This window comes from Cotesia glomerata, linkage group LG3 (genome assembly GCF_020080835.1).
Source record: "Cotesia glomerata isolate CgM1 linkage group LG3, MPM_Cglom_v2.3, whole genome shotgun sequence".
NCBI classification, from domain to species: domain Eukaryota; kingdom Metazoa; phylum Arthropoda; class Insecta; order Hymenoptera; family Braconidae; genus Cotesia; species Cotesia glomerata.
Genome location: NC_058160.1, coordinates 4,503,890 through 4,521,276, shown reverse-complemented (window position 1 = coordinate 4,521,276; position 17,387 = coordinate 4,503,890). Strand labels below are relative to the sequence as shown.

The window sequence follows — 17,387 nt, the reverse complement described above, 5'->3', positions numbered from 1 at the left end:
TTTTTAACATTTAAATGTGAAACAAAGTAACAAAATATCAATTATTTTAAAAAGTTATGAAAGAATAAATCTTCATCTAAATTTAAATATTTTACCAAAGTATTAATTCAAATTTTCAAACCAACAATGCAACGATAAATTTACTCTCAATTTCACAATTATAAATTTGCAATTACCGCACACGTTGAGCTTAATGAAGCGTCATGTAACACGGCCGCACTACACCAATTAGGTGGCTTTTAAAAGAGATTACTATTTTATAACCCATTAACAAGGTGTACTTAGCAGCAATCACTAATTACTGAGTCAAGTTACTTGACAGGTTGTGTTTTAAATTGCACCATTAATTTCTTCCTTCAACTTTATTTCTTCTGTCATAATTAAAATGAATGGCAGTTAATACTCCTAGTTCCTACTCTTCGACCCTCTGCTTCGGTAACTATCAATATCCTGATACAACTTATACGTGTCATCGATTTTTATTCACTTTCATCTCTCTCTTTTTCATACATATATACATGACTATAACATACACTAGATACTCTATTCGATAGTCCCATGTCAAAGTTATAACACTAAGCGTTGCCAAGAGAGACACTGTCGTGAAAAAGAATCTTAACAAAAAATAACTGAAAATAATAAAAAAAAAAAGTCTCAAGAGATTTCATAAATCATTGAAAAAGAAGCCATAAAAATATTGCTCCAGATATTCCTTAGTTTTTATATTGTAAGTATGCTACTGGTGTACAGCACAATACAAATTTTCTGGTGTGTTTTATCAATAAATCATGGGACCTCGCATTTGGAAATGTTTCAATTGCCCATTGCATTTTATTTTAGTTCACTCTGGATCATCTTTATTATACGCGAAAAACACATAAGAGGTGGTTGAGTTAAATTCTTCATATCGAGTGACATTTTATTTTTATTTTGTACAACATGACCCAACGCAAAGGGTAGTATGTAAGGGATGTAACTAGTAATCGGTGAGGAGGACAGGGAAAATTAGTATGACCGATTGATACTGATGTATTACAACACGAGACTTCGATTGTATCGCGCTACATATTTATTTTCATAGCGATGTACTTAGCTATCGATTTATCTCTTTATATTCTTACTTTATCAACTACTCTATCTATCTATAGATTCAACCTTTAATCTTTTTTCCCGAGGTTATATTAATGTACTTTATTTGGTTTGGCCTTAAAATCTAACCTTGACTTCTCAGACAATTGATTTTTTTTCTCATTTGGATAAAAATTAAAAGTCAAGTTGACAAAAATGTCATTGGCACACTTTTTTTTTTCGTTATTAAAATTATTCTCCTTTTTTAAAGTCGTTAATATCATTATTAATGATTCAGTAGTGAACACTCATTTTTTTAATATTCGTTTCTTGCTTATTCAATTATTATGTTACACTTAACATATTTAATCTTAACCAAAAAAATCATTGATTTTTTTTAGCGGGAAGTTAAAAATAATTTTTATTTTGTAACTTAAAACCTAAAAGTAAACTCTCTTGTAGGAAAACGATTTAGCGACCATGCGTTTTCTGTTAGAGATTTTTAACCCTACTTTAGGTTAAAAAAAATACCCTTTGGCAGTCGAAATGGAAGTAGATTTCTCGTATAAAAAAATATTTTTTTTATAAAATAATATTAATAATAATAAACAACTTCTATTACAATAAAACGATGACATATCAAAACGAATGCAAAAGTAAAATTTCATTAAATCTGTCTGAGAAAGTAGGTAATTTTTGGTCTAGACTGATAGTGAGGTATGCAAATTAAAGTTTAGTTAATAAGCTTTCAGATGCAATTTACAGAAATTTGATAAGATATCGCGTTCAATTGTAATTGCACGAAAATACGGTAAAAGAGAAAATTTTTGAATTGTTGTCATTTCCAAACTAATAGACAGATTTAGCTCATCTTAGAAATTAACCTCAGAAATTGTCTTTTAAAAAATGAGTATGTTACGTTTTATTAGGATCCGTAGAGAATTGCGGGAGTTAGAGAAGTGACAATGCCGATTATATCGTATATATACGTAAATGCATACATATATATATAAACTTTTGAACCATATGCATTTTCTGAATCCGCTTGACGAGCTGAGTCGAAATATTGCAAAATTTTTCAAAAGTTCAGTCATGAAGACCAATGCAATCGTTAGATTTCTATGAAATCTACTAAAAAATCTATAAACATGTATGACTATATTAGACTTCATATAGGCTCATAAGTCGTATAAAGACATAGTAAACACTATAAAAAAATTTTTAACGTAAGGTAAAAGCCCCAATTATTGACGCTATAAGAGACAAAGTTATGATTTCATTTTTTTTAAGCAATCAAATATAAATATCGATGAATTTTGTTTGTGGTAATGTCTTCAGTAATGTTTTAACTAATCAATTTCTTTTTTTAAAATGATAATCAGTGATATTTACTAATTAATTTTAAATAATTAAATATATGATCTGGATACACCAATTATTGACGGGTTAAAAAACTGATTGATCTAATTATTGACGTACCGTAACCCCAATTATTGACGCCCCTACTGCACATGCGTCGAATCATTTGGTTATATTGTTATTTATCAAAAACTTGATAAACTTGATATAAAGTAATCAATATTATTAAAGTTAATTAATAATAATTTCTATGAATGAATAATTATTATGAAAAATATAACAATTTATTTAAAAACTTATTTAACACTAAAACACGCCGAGTTATTTGACAGTTAAAAGCCTTGAATATAATCGCGTATATAACGTATTTTATACTTAAAAAAAAAAAGGCGTCATAGCGCTGTCGACTGGCTGTCAATATGGGATTCACCATAAAAATTATGAACTAGTTATTGACTCCCATTATTTAAATATCATAAAGCATACAATTAATTTCGATTATTTAATTTTATAAATATTTCATATATTGTTAATTAAAAAAAAAATAGATCATATAATTACATGAAAAATTAATTTAAACTCGGCAGTTAAAAAAATGCTTCTCTAACCAAAGTTGTTAAGAAAATAGACGCTCGTAAGCTGATTTGATGAACTGGTGCTAACTTTATTTTTTTAATAATTAATATTTAATATTTTGAACTGAATGTGATTTTTTCAATTTTTAATTAATTAGAATTTAATAAAAATTTATTTGATCGTTATTCTTATTACAGATAATTTAATATATTTAAAAATAATTTAGGGTGTCAATATTTAGACCCCCGTCAATAATTGGGGCTTTTACCTTAATTGTCTAGAAAGAAATAAAATTTTTTTTTTGAAAAATTTCTTGATTCAAATGATTAAAGTTAAGTTTTTCTTTTGCGTAGTTTTTTTTTCCTAAAAAAGTTTTCTATTTATTTTCCTTTTCCGTTTTTAAAACATAAGCACTATAAATAATTTTTTTTTTTATTCCATTTCCAAATTAAATTTATTTTCAAAAATTTATAATTTCATTATTCATCAAGATTTATTTATAATTCTGTATTTTTTGCAAATAATTAATTTTTTAATTTTCCAAAATTTCACAATTCAAAATAAAATCAAGCTTATTTATCCAAGTGTGTTCTTGAATACAATAATATTCTTATTTATTTGATCGAATAACGATAGAATCGATAAAAAAACTATTAAGAAGGAAATCCCTGCGTTATGAGGCATGCAATAAATAAATAAATAAATAATAATAATTTATCGGTAAAAAAATATCGCTATTTGTTTGATTTATTTGCATGAAGAAAGCATAAATAAAAAATATCAAAATTCAACGAGTTATAAAATTTGAGCCTTTAAACTTTTATACGGATGTTAACATGGTCATATGTAATAAATCATCCGAGCATTTGCACATTTACAGTTGGTTTAACGCGAACGACATAGCACTACTATAGACAGTAGACCGTAGATATATAAATACACTATTATATATATGTAGATATGAAAAATAAAAATAAAAGAAAATTTAATATAATAGAGAATGAAATGAAAATGAAAACGAAAGGAAAACAAATGAGCAAACGAGTAAGATAGATAGTACACAACAGGGAGGTTATAATATTAAAAGTGGAATCAAGTAGTCGTAATACGAGTCCCGGTAACCGTACACATTCATTAGTAGGTAAAAACTTGGTGCCTTAACTTGCTGTTGCTTTTACCCAACCTGAGTACGAATATAAGCCGCGGTGTTGTTATTTTCGTTGTAATATTATAAGGGTGACGAAAGGATCTCTTGTGTAGTATAGGGTTGAATTTTTTATGAGGATATTAACGAGTATTTGGGGTCGTAACTGTGCATGTGTTGGCTGACTAGACGGTGATATCTTTATTGTAGCGTGAAAATACAACCGCCTTTTTAAACGCGATTTACATCTTAATTTTTGTTTATAGTCGCACGCAAATTATAATTATGATGAATTTCATTTCACTTTTCATAACTTTTAAATTAAAGAGGAAATTTAATTGAACGTTTATATACAAAAATTTTTACATAAAAAACTACTTAATTGAAGGAAAATATCATCTTTAAATTTTTACTTTAATATCAAAATATTTTTAAAATGATTTTCTTGGTTCTAGTTGTTTTTTTCTTTATTATGTTTGTTATCATAATTTTTTTTTTAGTGTACAAAGTCAAAAAGATTTATTTTATTTACACTTAAAAATTTACTGTTTGAAGAATTGCCGAATTATTGGATTTTTGCTATTTTCTATATTATCAAAAATCATTCTCAAATATTTTTCAGAATGGGTTTGTTAAAATATTTTTTTTTTTTACGAGTATTTTAAATAGATAAATTTAAATAATTCCAACTATTTTTGAGATGAATCTCGCAAATAATTTAATATAGTCAAATTTTCTAATCGCAGTCTTAAAACATAAAATATCAATATGACATTGAAGTTAAGCTGGACCCAAAACGCCACTGTCCATTGTAAGGCTCAAATAAAATCTTATTTCTTAACATTAAATCTTAATATCAAATAAAATTTTGAAAAATATACTCTTGATCCAAAACAAAAAATTCTTGAATCAAGACAACCACATACGGAGAAAATTTTATAGTAGAGTTTATTATCTAGTTATGTTAAAATCTATCAACTGAATTCGATAGTAGTAAAAATTATTTAAATAATTAAATAAACTATCTGAATTGTAGTATTTACCATCCTGATGGTAACTAATACTATTATGATGGTAATCAGTAATAATAACTGTTTTTATTTTAATTAGTTACTACTATTATCAAAATCGTAATTCCTATAATATAACCTGATGGTTGTAATTACCATTAGTATTAATAATAACTACTATCTAAGCTAGTAAAAAATATTAAAAAAATTAAGAATCTGCGTTACCGTGGATGCATTTCTAAATAAACTAAAAGCAGCTGTAGTGCTGTATATTGCACAATCAATCGGTATTAAATTCGCATTGAAATTATATTTATAAATTTTTATTTGCCTAAAACAAGTTTCAACGCCAAATTTTTCAAAAAGAATTTGAAATTTCCAAAAAAATCAAAATTTTCAATAAAATTAAAATTAAAAAAAAAATCAAATTTAAAAAAAAAATTTTGAAGGGAATTTAAAATATTTTACTATTTCAAAGAAAAAAATGTACATTAGCTAAAATATGGATGTAAATAAAGGATTTAATTAAGTAAATTTATACTATTTTTTCTTTCAGAATTTTTACAATCTGAGATGGTTACAGTTACCATCTTCAATTATAACAGTTATAATTTATAATAATTAAAATTATTATTTTCGATAGTAATCGTTACCATTATTAATAGTAACTATTACAATTGTGAATAATACCACCTATTATTTTGTTACTAATTAATTTTATTACCATTTTAAATAGTAAGAGTTACTATTTTTGTATAGTAGGTGGTATAATTAATTTTTCTTCTTGCAATTCTCTTCAAAATAATTTTCTTGTATCAACAAAATTTCTCTTGAATCAAGTATTTTTTTCAGTACAACAATTGTAAAATCAATAAATTAAGAAATATGTTAAATTGACCTTATCTACAAATGTTCAAATTCACAAAACCATTTTATTACTTCTGAAACTTTTTAGAAGTAGTTTTACAACTAATTTCATATCTGAGTTAATGCTGTAGAGACCACAGAGCAATTTATTATTGTAACTGTAAGTAGGATAGAATTGCTCTCTTAGTTTATTTCATTTGTCGGGTCGTTAGTAGATTCTAACTAGCTGTCTATGAAATATTTCTGGTATTATTTTTATGTAGAAGTCACTTTATGTCCCAAATGATCAACGACTGTTTTTTAAAAATAAATTCACGATTATTTTTAAGTTCAATTTTTACTTAAGATACGTTAAGACACAAAAATTCGTTTAGCTTAAAAAAATTAAAAAACTGTGAATTTAATATTAAAACACAAAGCATAGATTTAAGAATGTTCCTCACATTCCTTTGTCAGAGACAAGCTTTAAGACGGATAAGCTAATTTTGATGAAATTTTCAATAAGCGAAACAATCTATTGTGTCTCACAAGCCATTCACTCAACATTTCAATAAAGATTCATTTTTTGAATACCCATGTACTATAAACTGACAGCATAAATCCAGTTGATCTGTTACTGATGTTTATTGCGTTGCGTCTTAGGTGCGCAATAAGATAAAAATAAGTTGTATTATCTTCTTATGATTTTAAAGGCCAATTATTAAAACTATAGAATTTGATATTTTAAATAATCTTTTTTTAGCAAAGTGGTTCTAGAGTAAATATAGATTTTAATTCGAATAACTTCTAAGTAACTAATTTTTAGACTCAAATTAATTTTTATTTAGTTAAAATAAGTTTAAGGAAGTTCGAGCGTAACTAATGAATCAAAATGATGTTAAAATTTTTTTTTAATTTTAGTCTTCCCAATATTCGTCAAAATTCTTTATTTTAATTTAAAATAATTTAAACAATTTTATAATTGATGATTTTTACTTGTTTAATAAAGTAAAGTAATAAAATGACTTTGGTATTTATTACTTGCCGGAATAAATAAACAGATTTGGCAATAGCGCGCTTGATTATACCCATAACAGAGACGTGGATGAGTGTGTGAGTTAAACATTTCTATCTTTTTGCAACTATATTTCTATCCTTTTCTTTTTTCTTAGCCGTTGACGCGATGTTGTCAAATCTTTATTCGAATAAATAACTGACGATAAACGAGTTACAAATATAAAATTTGACTTTAAATATTTCAAAAATTATATCGGTAATGTATTATTATTAAATTGTTTTTATATTTTGCAATAATCCAAGTTTCTTGTGTATAGTTTTTTATCCGTTAAAGTTGGGAGATTAATATTGAAAAAAATAATTAAAGTCTCGACAAAAGTTTGTCCGCCATAAGAGCCCGTGTATAAAGAGATAAAATATGTGATTTTTTAAATTTAATATATAAGTAACTAAACGGTGAATCTTTTTAAATTTTTGGGATTAAATAAATGGCGTATTTATTTATACGTATACTAAATTTCAAAACTCAAAGTTGGAAATTATTTTTTACATTAAATTCGCTCGAACCTCCTTAAAATGAAAAATTACTAACAAATACTTCAAACAATTTATCTAAAGTTTGTTTATAAACATTAATTAAATTTTTACAAATAATACGAATTTTTTGGATCATTTAATAAAATTTTTATAAAAATTATTTTCATGCTTAACGTAAAAAGTCAAAAATAATAAATTACTAACATAACTACAATTAATTAAATTTAATTACTTTAATGTTACTGAAATTAAATGACATATAGCGATATTTGAACAAATAAATTATCATAGAGAGAATTTTTCAAAAAATTGCTACCCTAGTAGAAATAATCGAGTTTTCACTGGATATAAACCAGTTACTGGCCAGTGATATCCAGTAAAAACTTGAAATCGCGCCACCTACAACTAAGTCATAAACATTGGTTACACCGACAGTGTATCTTTACTAGTGTGTGTGTGGGTGTGTGTGTTTGTTTATTTTTTTTGTTAACCTGTACGCATCATTATAGTAATTATTATTAAAAAACAGTATAAATAAATCAAAATTAGTGTTTATTAACGTGTAAATAATTTCCAATATATATTTCAAAATGGATGCAGTGAAAAAAAATGACACATTATATAAATTGCGACTGTGGGCATTAAAAACAAATCTCCAATTCAAAATAATCATTTTCTTATTCTATTGTAAGATTTATTATTAGTCTATCAGTCTAATGATATTATATATTTTATAATGTACACATAAATGAAACTTTTTTATATCATATCGTTTATTAAACATTATTTTGCATTTATTTGACAATTTTAATAACGCCTAATAACCTCAGAATTTGAAACTGACAGTTTCACTAAAGCCGCCATAATGTTTTGTTAGATCTCAGTTACTGGTTTAAGTCTAGTAAAACTGGCCAGTTACTGGCTAAAAACTTGATTTCATTTCTACTAGGGTACTTGTGGAAATAAAAAAAAAATATTAATACAATTTTTTTTAAATATTGAAATTTATTTATTTTATCAAACTAAGGAAAAAGTTTAAATTCATTTTTAATATCTTTAAATACGCATTTCATATCTTTTCAACAAGTCACTATTTTTTATTTAATAAAAAAATCAAGAATTCTCTCTGCACAGAAGTTTATTATCGAATAGATTAATGAAAATAATTCTATCAAAATTAATTCCGACTTGTGAAGTTTAAGGATAAAAGCATATATATCTTGCAATATATCCGAGATTATTCAAATTAGCCGACTCTATCTTCTAAAATAGTTCGTTTGATGACTAATGAGCACTGTAACGATCGTATCGTCGACCATGAAGTTAGTTTAGTTCATAAAGAATGCAATAACAGATTCATGATAAAGTACAGCTTATGAACTAAAAAGGGATGAAGCGTCAAGCTGAAAGTTTCCTTGGATGAAGTCGCGGAGAAAGTCGAGTTTTAAAAGTTGTTGAAGTGAATGATAATAGCACGACAGAAAAAAACAAAAATGAATAACTTTAATGCTTAAAGATGAAAGCCAAGTTTTTCAATGGTAAAATTTAAGGTTTCTACACACGTATACTTCATATTTTATTTATTATATATGTAAATCTTCAGCTTGTGGTTGTGGAGAGCTTGAAAAGGGATATATGTTGTTTTTTGCGTATATCATATTATATTATATTTTATTAAATAGTGCGCAAACGCAGTAGACAGAAAGATAAAGAGAAAAGTATAAAACTATTATATTTTTTACATATATAAAAGAAAATTCGTACAGTAGAATGAAAAATATTTTAAAAGTTCAGGCTATAAGTTAGTCTTTAGTGGCTCACGTTTGAACGCTCATTGTAGATGCAGTTTTGAAGTCAGTTTAGCGTACACGAGTTTTATTTTTTTGTTTATTAGTTTCTGCACTTGAAAATATTTTTAAATATTAAGTAGAAAGTTTTAAGAAAAGAAGAAGGCGCTTTTTAGAAAGTACTTTTTATGATTGAAAGTTGTTTTCATGATTAAAAAATGTTATGAATCAGTCATATTTTAATTAAAGTAATGTAAAATTTTTTTTACCGATATTCGGATATTCATCGATTGTATACGCTTGAAGGACTCAATTTTTAATCATATCGATTATTGTCGAGATCTTGACACACAAAGACATTCTTAAGAAATTTTAGAATGCTTGGAATGTCATAAGACATGTTAAAGCTTCTTGAAATAATTCGAAATACTTCTAAAAGATGAGAACACTTCAATTTCAGAGAAATATTTATTGTTTGTATTTGAAACAATTGAACTTTATTGAGAATATTTTTGTAAAAAACTGTGAAACATTTTAGAAAACTATATAAATTTAAACTCTATAGAAAATTTTTAAACTACACTGATAAAAAAAATTAACATGACTAAAGAAAAAAAATTTTGAACTAAGAAAATAATAAATAAGCAGAAATAATAATATAATTTGTTATTATGATCCTATCTTGTCCACATTCCTGAGATAAAAAAATTTATTTAAGAAAATAATTTTGAAGAATTTATAATAAGAAGAAAAATTCTTAAATCAAATAAAATTTACTTAAACCAAGAATTTTTCTGCTTAAGAAAATCAAATTCTTCAAAACTAGATTTTCTTTTTTCATAATTTTTTCTTTAGTCATTAGTTTTTTTATAAGAGTATCTAGAACATTTTCGTACTGGCTAGTGACGCTTAGGAAATTTTTAAACTATCTAAAAATCAAAAAAATTTTGTGTTGAGAATTGTTTAAAGCTTCCTGAAATAATTTGGAATACTTTTAATATTTAAAAGCAAATTTAGATCAATTTATCATTGAACTTTGTTCAGAATATTTTTATAATAAGATGTAAAAATTTTTTACGAAACTATTGAACTTTAAATTGTTTAAAAAATTAAAAAAAAAATGAACTTGATTTGAATAATTTTTACTTGATAGAAAAAATTATTTTTCTTAATTCAATCAAATTCGTGATTTAAAATTTTTTCTTTCGAATCAAACTAATTTATTTTCAAAGAACCAAAATCAGGATATTGTAGACCAAATAATTTATGTTTTTCTTTTTATTTATTCTAATTTACAACGTTTCGTCAGCATAATTCTGACTTCATCAGGTAACCTATGTATAAAATATAATAAAATTAAATAAAACAATTACAACCAACTTATTAAGACATTATCAAAATTCAAGTAAATAATACCTTGAAATATTTAACAAAAATACAGATCATCAGTCATGTGATTATGTGTGTTTGTTAAATCTTTCAAGGTATTATTTATTTGAATTTTGATAATATCTTAATGAGTTGGTTGTAATTGTTTTTAATTAATTTTATTATATTTTACACATAGGTGACCTGATGAAGTCAGAATTATGCTGACGAAACGTTGTAAACTGGAATAAATAAAAAGAAAAACATAAATTACTTGGTCTACTATATCCTGATTTTGGTTCTTTAAAATTTTGTAATACTTAGACCTGAAATAATGAATATGAACAACTAATTTTTTTGTCAGTATAGTCAAAAACATTAAACAAGAACAAGAAACATGTTATCAGGGAGATCCAGGTTCGATTCCTGGCTTGGCAACCAACCCCATTTATTTTTTCGAAAGTCTGTCTTTACTCTCATTCAAAATAATTTCTTTCATTTCTTTCAATTAATTAACATCTTTAGTACTCGAATGGATACTACAAGCTTACAGCTTTACTAGTATTCAAGTTTGATGGATTTCCATCGAACTTATGTACAGAGAGGATATCTCTCAACCAATAAGGGAAGATGGAAGTATCCATCTCTTGACTTGAACAACATCTACTAGTTATTTGACCTAGACGGCATGAAAAAACACTCATTATATATATACAATTTGGTCATGAAAACACCTTTAGTAATTAAATAAGAACCTTGATTTTTTTAACAACACAAAAAAAAAATTATATTACACTAGTTTTGGTATCTAAAAAATAATTAAAAGAAAATAAAACACAAAATTAATGTGCTGTTTTTTTTTTTTTATGTTTCAGTTATTTATGATTGATAACTGCGCAGATGACTGGCGAATCGCAATGACATGGCAACGAATATCTCAAATAACGATAGAGCTAACAATTTGTGCAATTCATCCGATACCTGGCGAATATTACTTCCTATGGACGACTAAATTGGCGAATAAGGGTGGTGACATCGGATCACAATGGGTGCCATACGATGTGACACTCTCGTTGCCAATGTTCCTGCGACTTTACCTCATTTGCCGGGTGATGTTACTGCACTCAAAATTATTTACCGACGCCTCGTCGCGAAGCATAGGTGCCTTGAACCGCATCAATTTCAACACGAGGTTCGTCCTCAAAACACTCATGACCATCTGCCCCGGCACCGTGTTGTTAGTCTTTATGGTGTCGCTCTGGATTATCGCATCCTGGACGTTACGACAGTGTGAAAGGTACTTTTTTATTTTTATATTATCAATTAATTACATAGATTTTTAATCAACTCCCATTAATCCTCTATTATCCTCGCATTTATTCAACCGATAATTTACTAATTACTCAGTTTCGTTATTCTAAATCCAATCTTCTTTAATTGTACAGAATTATCAATCATTTAATCAATTTGTTAATTAATTATCGAATTTACAAACTGATAAAAAGCTAATGATACTTAGAGAAAACTTTCTGTTAAATCGTAAAAAAGATAATGCTAACTTTAAATTATTCATTTATCAGTCTGAATATTGATGCAATTAATAGCTGATTCGGATGAATAATTATGGAACGGAACTGTTTTAAATAGTGTCGTAATTATCGTCAATCAAGTGCAGTAAATTAGATAAAAAGGGCCGTTACTGTCTGAATAGCACAAATCGATTATCATTTACCTGCAAAGAAGATGAATTGTAGCGTAAAAAACTTAAAAAAATATCCTTTAATAACAAACTAAAATAAATTTAAAATAAGAATAGATCAACAAAAAATTTATTTCATTGCAAAAAAAGCGGGTCATACAATTCTTGTAAATAGTTTATTTATAGATATATGTACACGGAAAAAACAACATTTAACTGGTTTCCATGTCGGATGGAACCTAGTTCCATCTATAGTGAAAAAATGTACAGATGCACAGAAAAAAAGGTTCACTTGAGCCAAGAAAATATTTTTTTTCCTAATTATTTTCTTGAGCGAAAAAAAATTTTTTTTTTGATACAAGAAATTTCACTTATTCCAACAAAATTAATTCTCTTGCTTTAAGAAATACGTATCTTGATCCAAGAAAATTTATTTAAGTCAAGAAAATCTTCTTGTTTTAAGAAAATTCAGCCTCTTGTTCCAAGAAATTTAGTTCTTGATGAAAGTAAATTTTCTTGTCTTGAGAAAATTTCTCTCTTGCTCCAAAAAATTAAATATAAAGATAGAAGTAAATTTTCATTAATATTTCTATTGATTAACATGTCAAATAGGAAGATCAAATAATATTGAATCATTTTTTTTCATTCAATTGCACGCTAAAATATTATCAAATAGGTATCAAATATTCAAAAGAAAAATTTTCTCAAACGGTGAGAAAATTTTTTTCTCGGCTGAAGTAGGTGGCGCTGCTTCCCTAAAGTATCTAAAAATCTTGATCAAATATAAAAATTTATTGTATCAAGTATTTATAATAATTTGAATTAAGAAAAAATTACTTCTACCAAGAATAGAATTTCAAGAAAAATTTTTACTTCGGCCAACACAACTTCGGTCTTCCGTCAGGCACCCGAAAATTTTCTTAAGCCAAGAATTTTTTTCTCCAGTCAAGAATTTTTTTTTCTGTGTGGTCACTACTTCTATGTAGATTATAGTGGGGACAATCTTCGTTTAACTCAGTTAAATCCAGGATGGGACTCAGTTCAACGAAGATTGTCCCTAATACAATCTACATAGAAGTAGTTACCATCTGTATATTTTTTCACTATAGATGGAACTAGGTTCCATCCGACATGGAAACCAGTTAAATGTTGTTTTTTCCATGTAGACGCGAAGTTATGAAAATAACTTAAAAAGCATCAATTGCCTTTTTTTAAAATAGAATAAATTTTTTGATGCGTATTTTTTAGTTTTTTAAACAATAATTTATTTAAAAAATTTTTAGTATAGTTAAAAATCAGAAGCGTTTAATTGAAGTATTTTACTTAATTAAAATTAAGCCGTTACTTAAAATTCAATTATGAAAATTTTTTTCAAGTATATAAATGGAAAAATTATAAAAAAAATTACATATAATGTGAGTTATTAAACTTCAGGATTTTAATTTAAAAAAATCCGCGCTTTTTACTGAAAAAACGCCATTTTCAAGTATAGTCATAATATCTGTTTATTCCTATCGCCATGTCTCGGAATAATCGATTGGTTCTTATATTAAAATAGAGATTAAATGTATGTGAAACCAATTTATTCGTGATGTGATTGGTCGAATATATCATAAGCATGAAAATATATGCAAACTCTATACTCAGGCGCGCGCTTGCGCACGTAAATTAAATTCTAGTAGAAGAAATCGCGCTAAAATATGTGAAATTTAAAAGTCCAGTCGAGTGACTGAAAGAAATAAAAAGACGACACTGAAGAATAAATTGACAAGGATGAATAAAAAAGTAAAAGGGAATAGAGCGAAAAAATTGGAATGAAGAAGGTGAGACTGTAGAGTTGAGAGCTTTTCAATGGAGCAATAGAGCTTTGAAGCTCGATCGACCATTTATGGATAACGAGAGCATTTGTCTTTCAAATAGTTTAACATCTTTTTTATTTAACTCATTTCGTGAAAGGATAGTCGAACAAAGCTTGTATGGATGTATATTCGATGGCGATAAGAACCTTTCCGAGGATTGTTCCATTAACAGAATTACATTACTTTTGATATTCAAATGATGAATTCATTATTCAAGTTTAAAAATTCAGGTAATCATAGCTAAAACGTTTTGCCGAGGTGCTTTCATTATTTTTTAAATTAGCGGCTTTATTTCGAGTTCATTTATCAGATTGCTTATCTGAATAGGCTGTTCTCATGTTTCTCGGAGTGTGTCTAATGGAACATAAAATTAAGGAGGTAGTTTTTTTTTCATGCCTAATAACTTCTGATTCATTTAAGGGGTTGAAAAAAAATTTTTTCACAATAAATTTTAAATGCATCAATAAAAGTTTTTATAAAATATTTTTCATCATATGGTTTATTATTATTTTCTTTTTGATTTTTTTTTAATATTTGAAATGATTGAAGAGAAATTGTGATAGAATTACATGCATTACATTTTTAATATAAAAAATGTAAGATAGAAATATATTAAATTTATATATTTTCAGGCAGGTTTTATATTAAAATAAAAATTAAAAATATAATAAGGTATCGATTCCATTTGATGTATATTACAAATTTAAACGATTAAATTTATGCGGCTTCAATTTTATCGGAAAGTTTACCAAGTATTTCTCCCAATTGATTTTTAAACCACAATTAAATCAAAGTTATTTTACTGTTTTTATTTTTTAACGTCAAATAATTTATCGAAAGGGCCTTTTAGAATGATGAAAAAGTAACTTTTCACAAGAAATCTCCTTCGGAAAATTTGTTCTTATCTAAATATTATTATATCTTAAGCCTATATATAATTCTAAAAGTAGTTTTTTTTTTTTAATTATATTTTATTGATTGTTACTATTTTTTCCAATTACATTTTTCAATTATAATCAACTTATAAATCTTATAAATCTTTAATTAATAATTCCTGATCTATTGTTGAGCTTTAACTTATTTTAGATCTCTATATAAATTAATGTTAACAATATGTATTTATTTGATATTTGTGACTTCTTAGGGAAAAGTGGGTAAAAATAGTAATTTATATCGTATGGCCGCAACATATAACAGGATACAAAATTGATATTGCTGCATTTGCTTTATTAATAATGTTTTTAATATGCGGATTAAAATTGTTCCGTCGTACGATTAGTTTTATTAGAAAATTTTAAATTAATTAAATAATTTCATATTTTTTTTTATTTGTATATTCAAAAATGATTATTTAAATCGGTAAATAATATAAATACTATATTTTATTTTAAATTCAAACCCGTATTTTTAAGTATTTCATGTTATCTAAAAAAAAAGATTTATTCATTTGTTTAATTTTATTTATGGCTGTAAATTTCCCAGCCAAGGTATTGCAATAGCAGTCTAAACAATTTTTTTTGCTCCTTTATATTTTAGTTATTTTCTAGATTTAGAATAGAAAATGAATTTTTAATGGTAATTTTTGGAATATTTTCTTAAATAGTTTTTAATCTGCTTATGGTCATAAATTTGATACCTGGGTTATATTACTTTGGGTTTTTACTTTTGGTAAATTTTGTATTTTTAATCTTTTTATTGCTAACTAAGTTTAGAAATATTTTTGTAAACGTATCGCCCATCCAGGTAAAAATCTTAGCATCCGTATTCCCTTTCCTGCTTATTCTTCCAAACTGCATAGCTGGCAATTATCCCGCCTCCAAATTATTTCCTGGTCAACTATTCGTTGCCAAATATTCCTACTCCTAATTTATTCTACTTGTAATTGTAACGCCTAGTTTTTACTCTCCTTGTAATAATTTTTGTATTTTCTCTAAGTTAGTTATTCTTACATACTTTGTAGCGCACAGTCGCATTTCTTTACTTTAAATAAATTAAAGTTAAACTCAACCTCATGGTTTTTACTTAGTGCAACATCTATTATTAGTCTTGCATTTATTAATTGTGAACTAAACGTTTTATTCACAATTTATTTGAGTAACTCATTTACTTGGTATAAAATATAAGCTTTAATTTTATACGTAAAATTTTATATACTTGCGGTAAACCAATCGCGAGTCAAAACATTGGTCCCTCGAGCCGGATTGTTTAAAATTACTTAACTTCCAGTGTTCAATTTATTATTTTATTCGAGTCAGTGCGTACTCGGTTTACAAAATTAAGTGAAAAAAAATACATTTTCGTCGTCGTTCAGTGCCCGTAGCCACCATAAGTTACTATCCTGCACAGTCGAAAGACACATCATCTTTCTGATTCAACACCCAGGACCTGCTTGAAGCTTCTTCATCTGTTCCTGTTCAATAACCGAAACCCTTTAGAAAACTGCATCGTCTGTTCCTGTACAACGCCCAGTATCCAGCATAATTCAATACTGTAATTATCATCCAGTTGGTAAAGTACGTCAATTGGCTACCTATAATTCTATCCTACCTTTTTTGCAAATTGTTTCGCTTATATCTCGTGATATTTTTTCTTTTGCATTGATTCTTATTAACTAGTTCTTATTACTATTATAATATGACTGACGAAAAAATAAAGGCCTTAACAACTAAGCGCGCCGGTGCCAAACGATCTTTAGCATCGTATTTAAATTTTTTAAATAAATTTAATCCAGAAACAGACATTCCTGCTCTTGAAAAAAGATTTCGTGCAATAGAGGAAACTCGTGATAAATTCATATCGTATCAAGAAGAGCTAGAAGAATTGCTCGAAGAATCGGACGCCCTTTTTGCACATCGCGAAGAATTTGAAAACTCTTATTTTACTGCCTTTGGCATAGCCACTAAACTTTTAGAGCAATATGTTAAAAAGAACATTACACATCCTATTACAACGGAACAAACAAATAATAGTACTACAGATTTATTAAATTCGACGAGTCAAAGTCTAGTAGATTCTCCGATGTTAAACGCGGAAGTAAATAATTTACAACAGCAAGAGCAACAAAACTCCAACAATAATAATGCACCGTCTCATTTCGGAAGTGTTCAAAATTTAGAT

At 26.5% G+C, this 17,387-nt stretch overlaps 1 protein-coding gene across 5 annotated transcripts in view; it reads left to right on the top strand.

Annotated features, from left to right (window-relative positions):
* Nucleotides 1-17,387, top strand: part of LOC123260754 (small conductance calcium-activated potassium channel protein) — a 230,617-nt gene that overhangs the window by 196,636 nt on the left and 16,594 nt on the right. For all 5 annotated transcript variants that reach the window (XM_044722044.1, XM_044722045.1, XM_044722047.1 and 2 more), the window contains one exon: nt 11,588-12,009. In XM_044722044.1, coding sequence (XP_044577979.1) covers nt 11,588-12,009 — 422 coding nt within the window. The remainder of the gene's footprint in view (nt 1-11,587; nt 12,010-17,387) is intronic.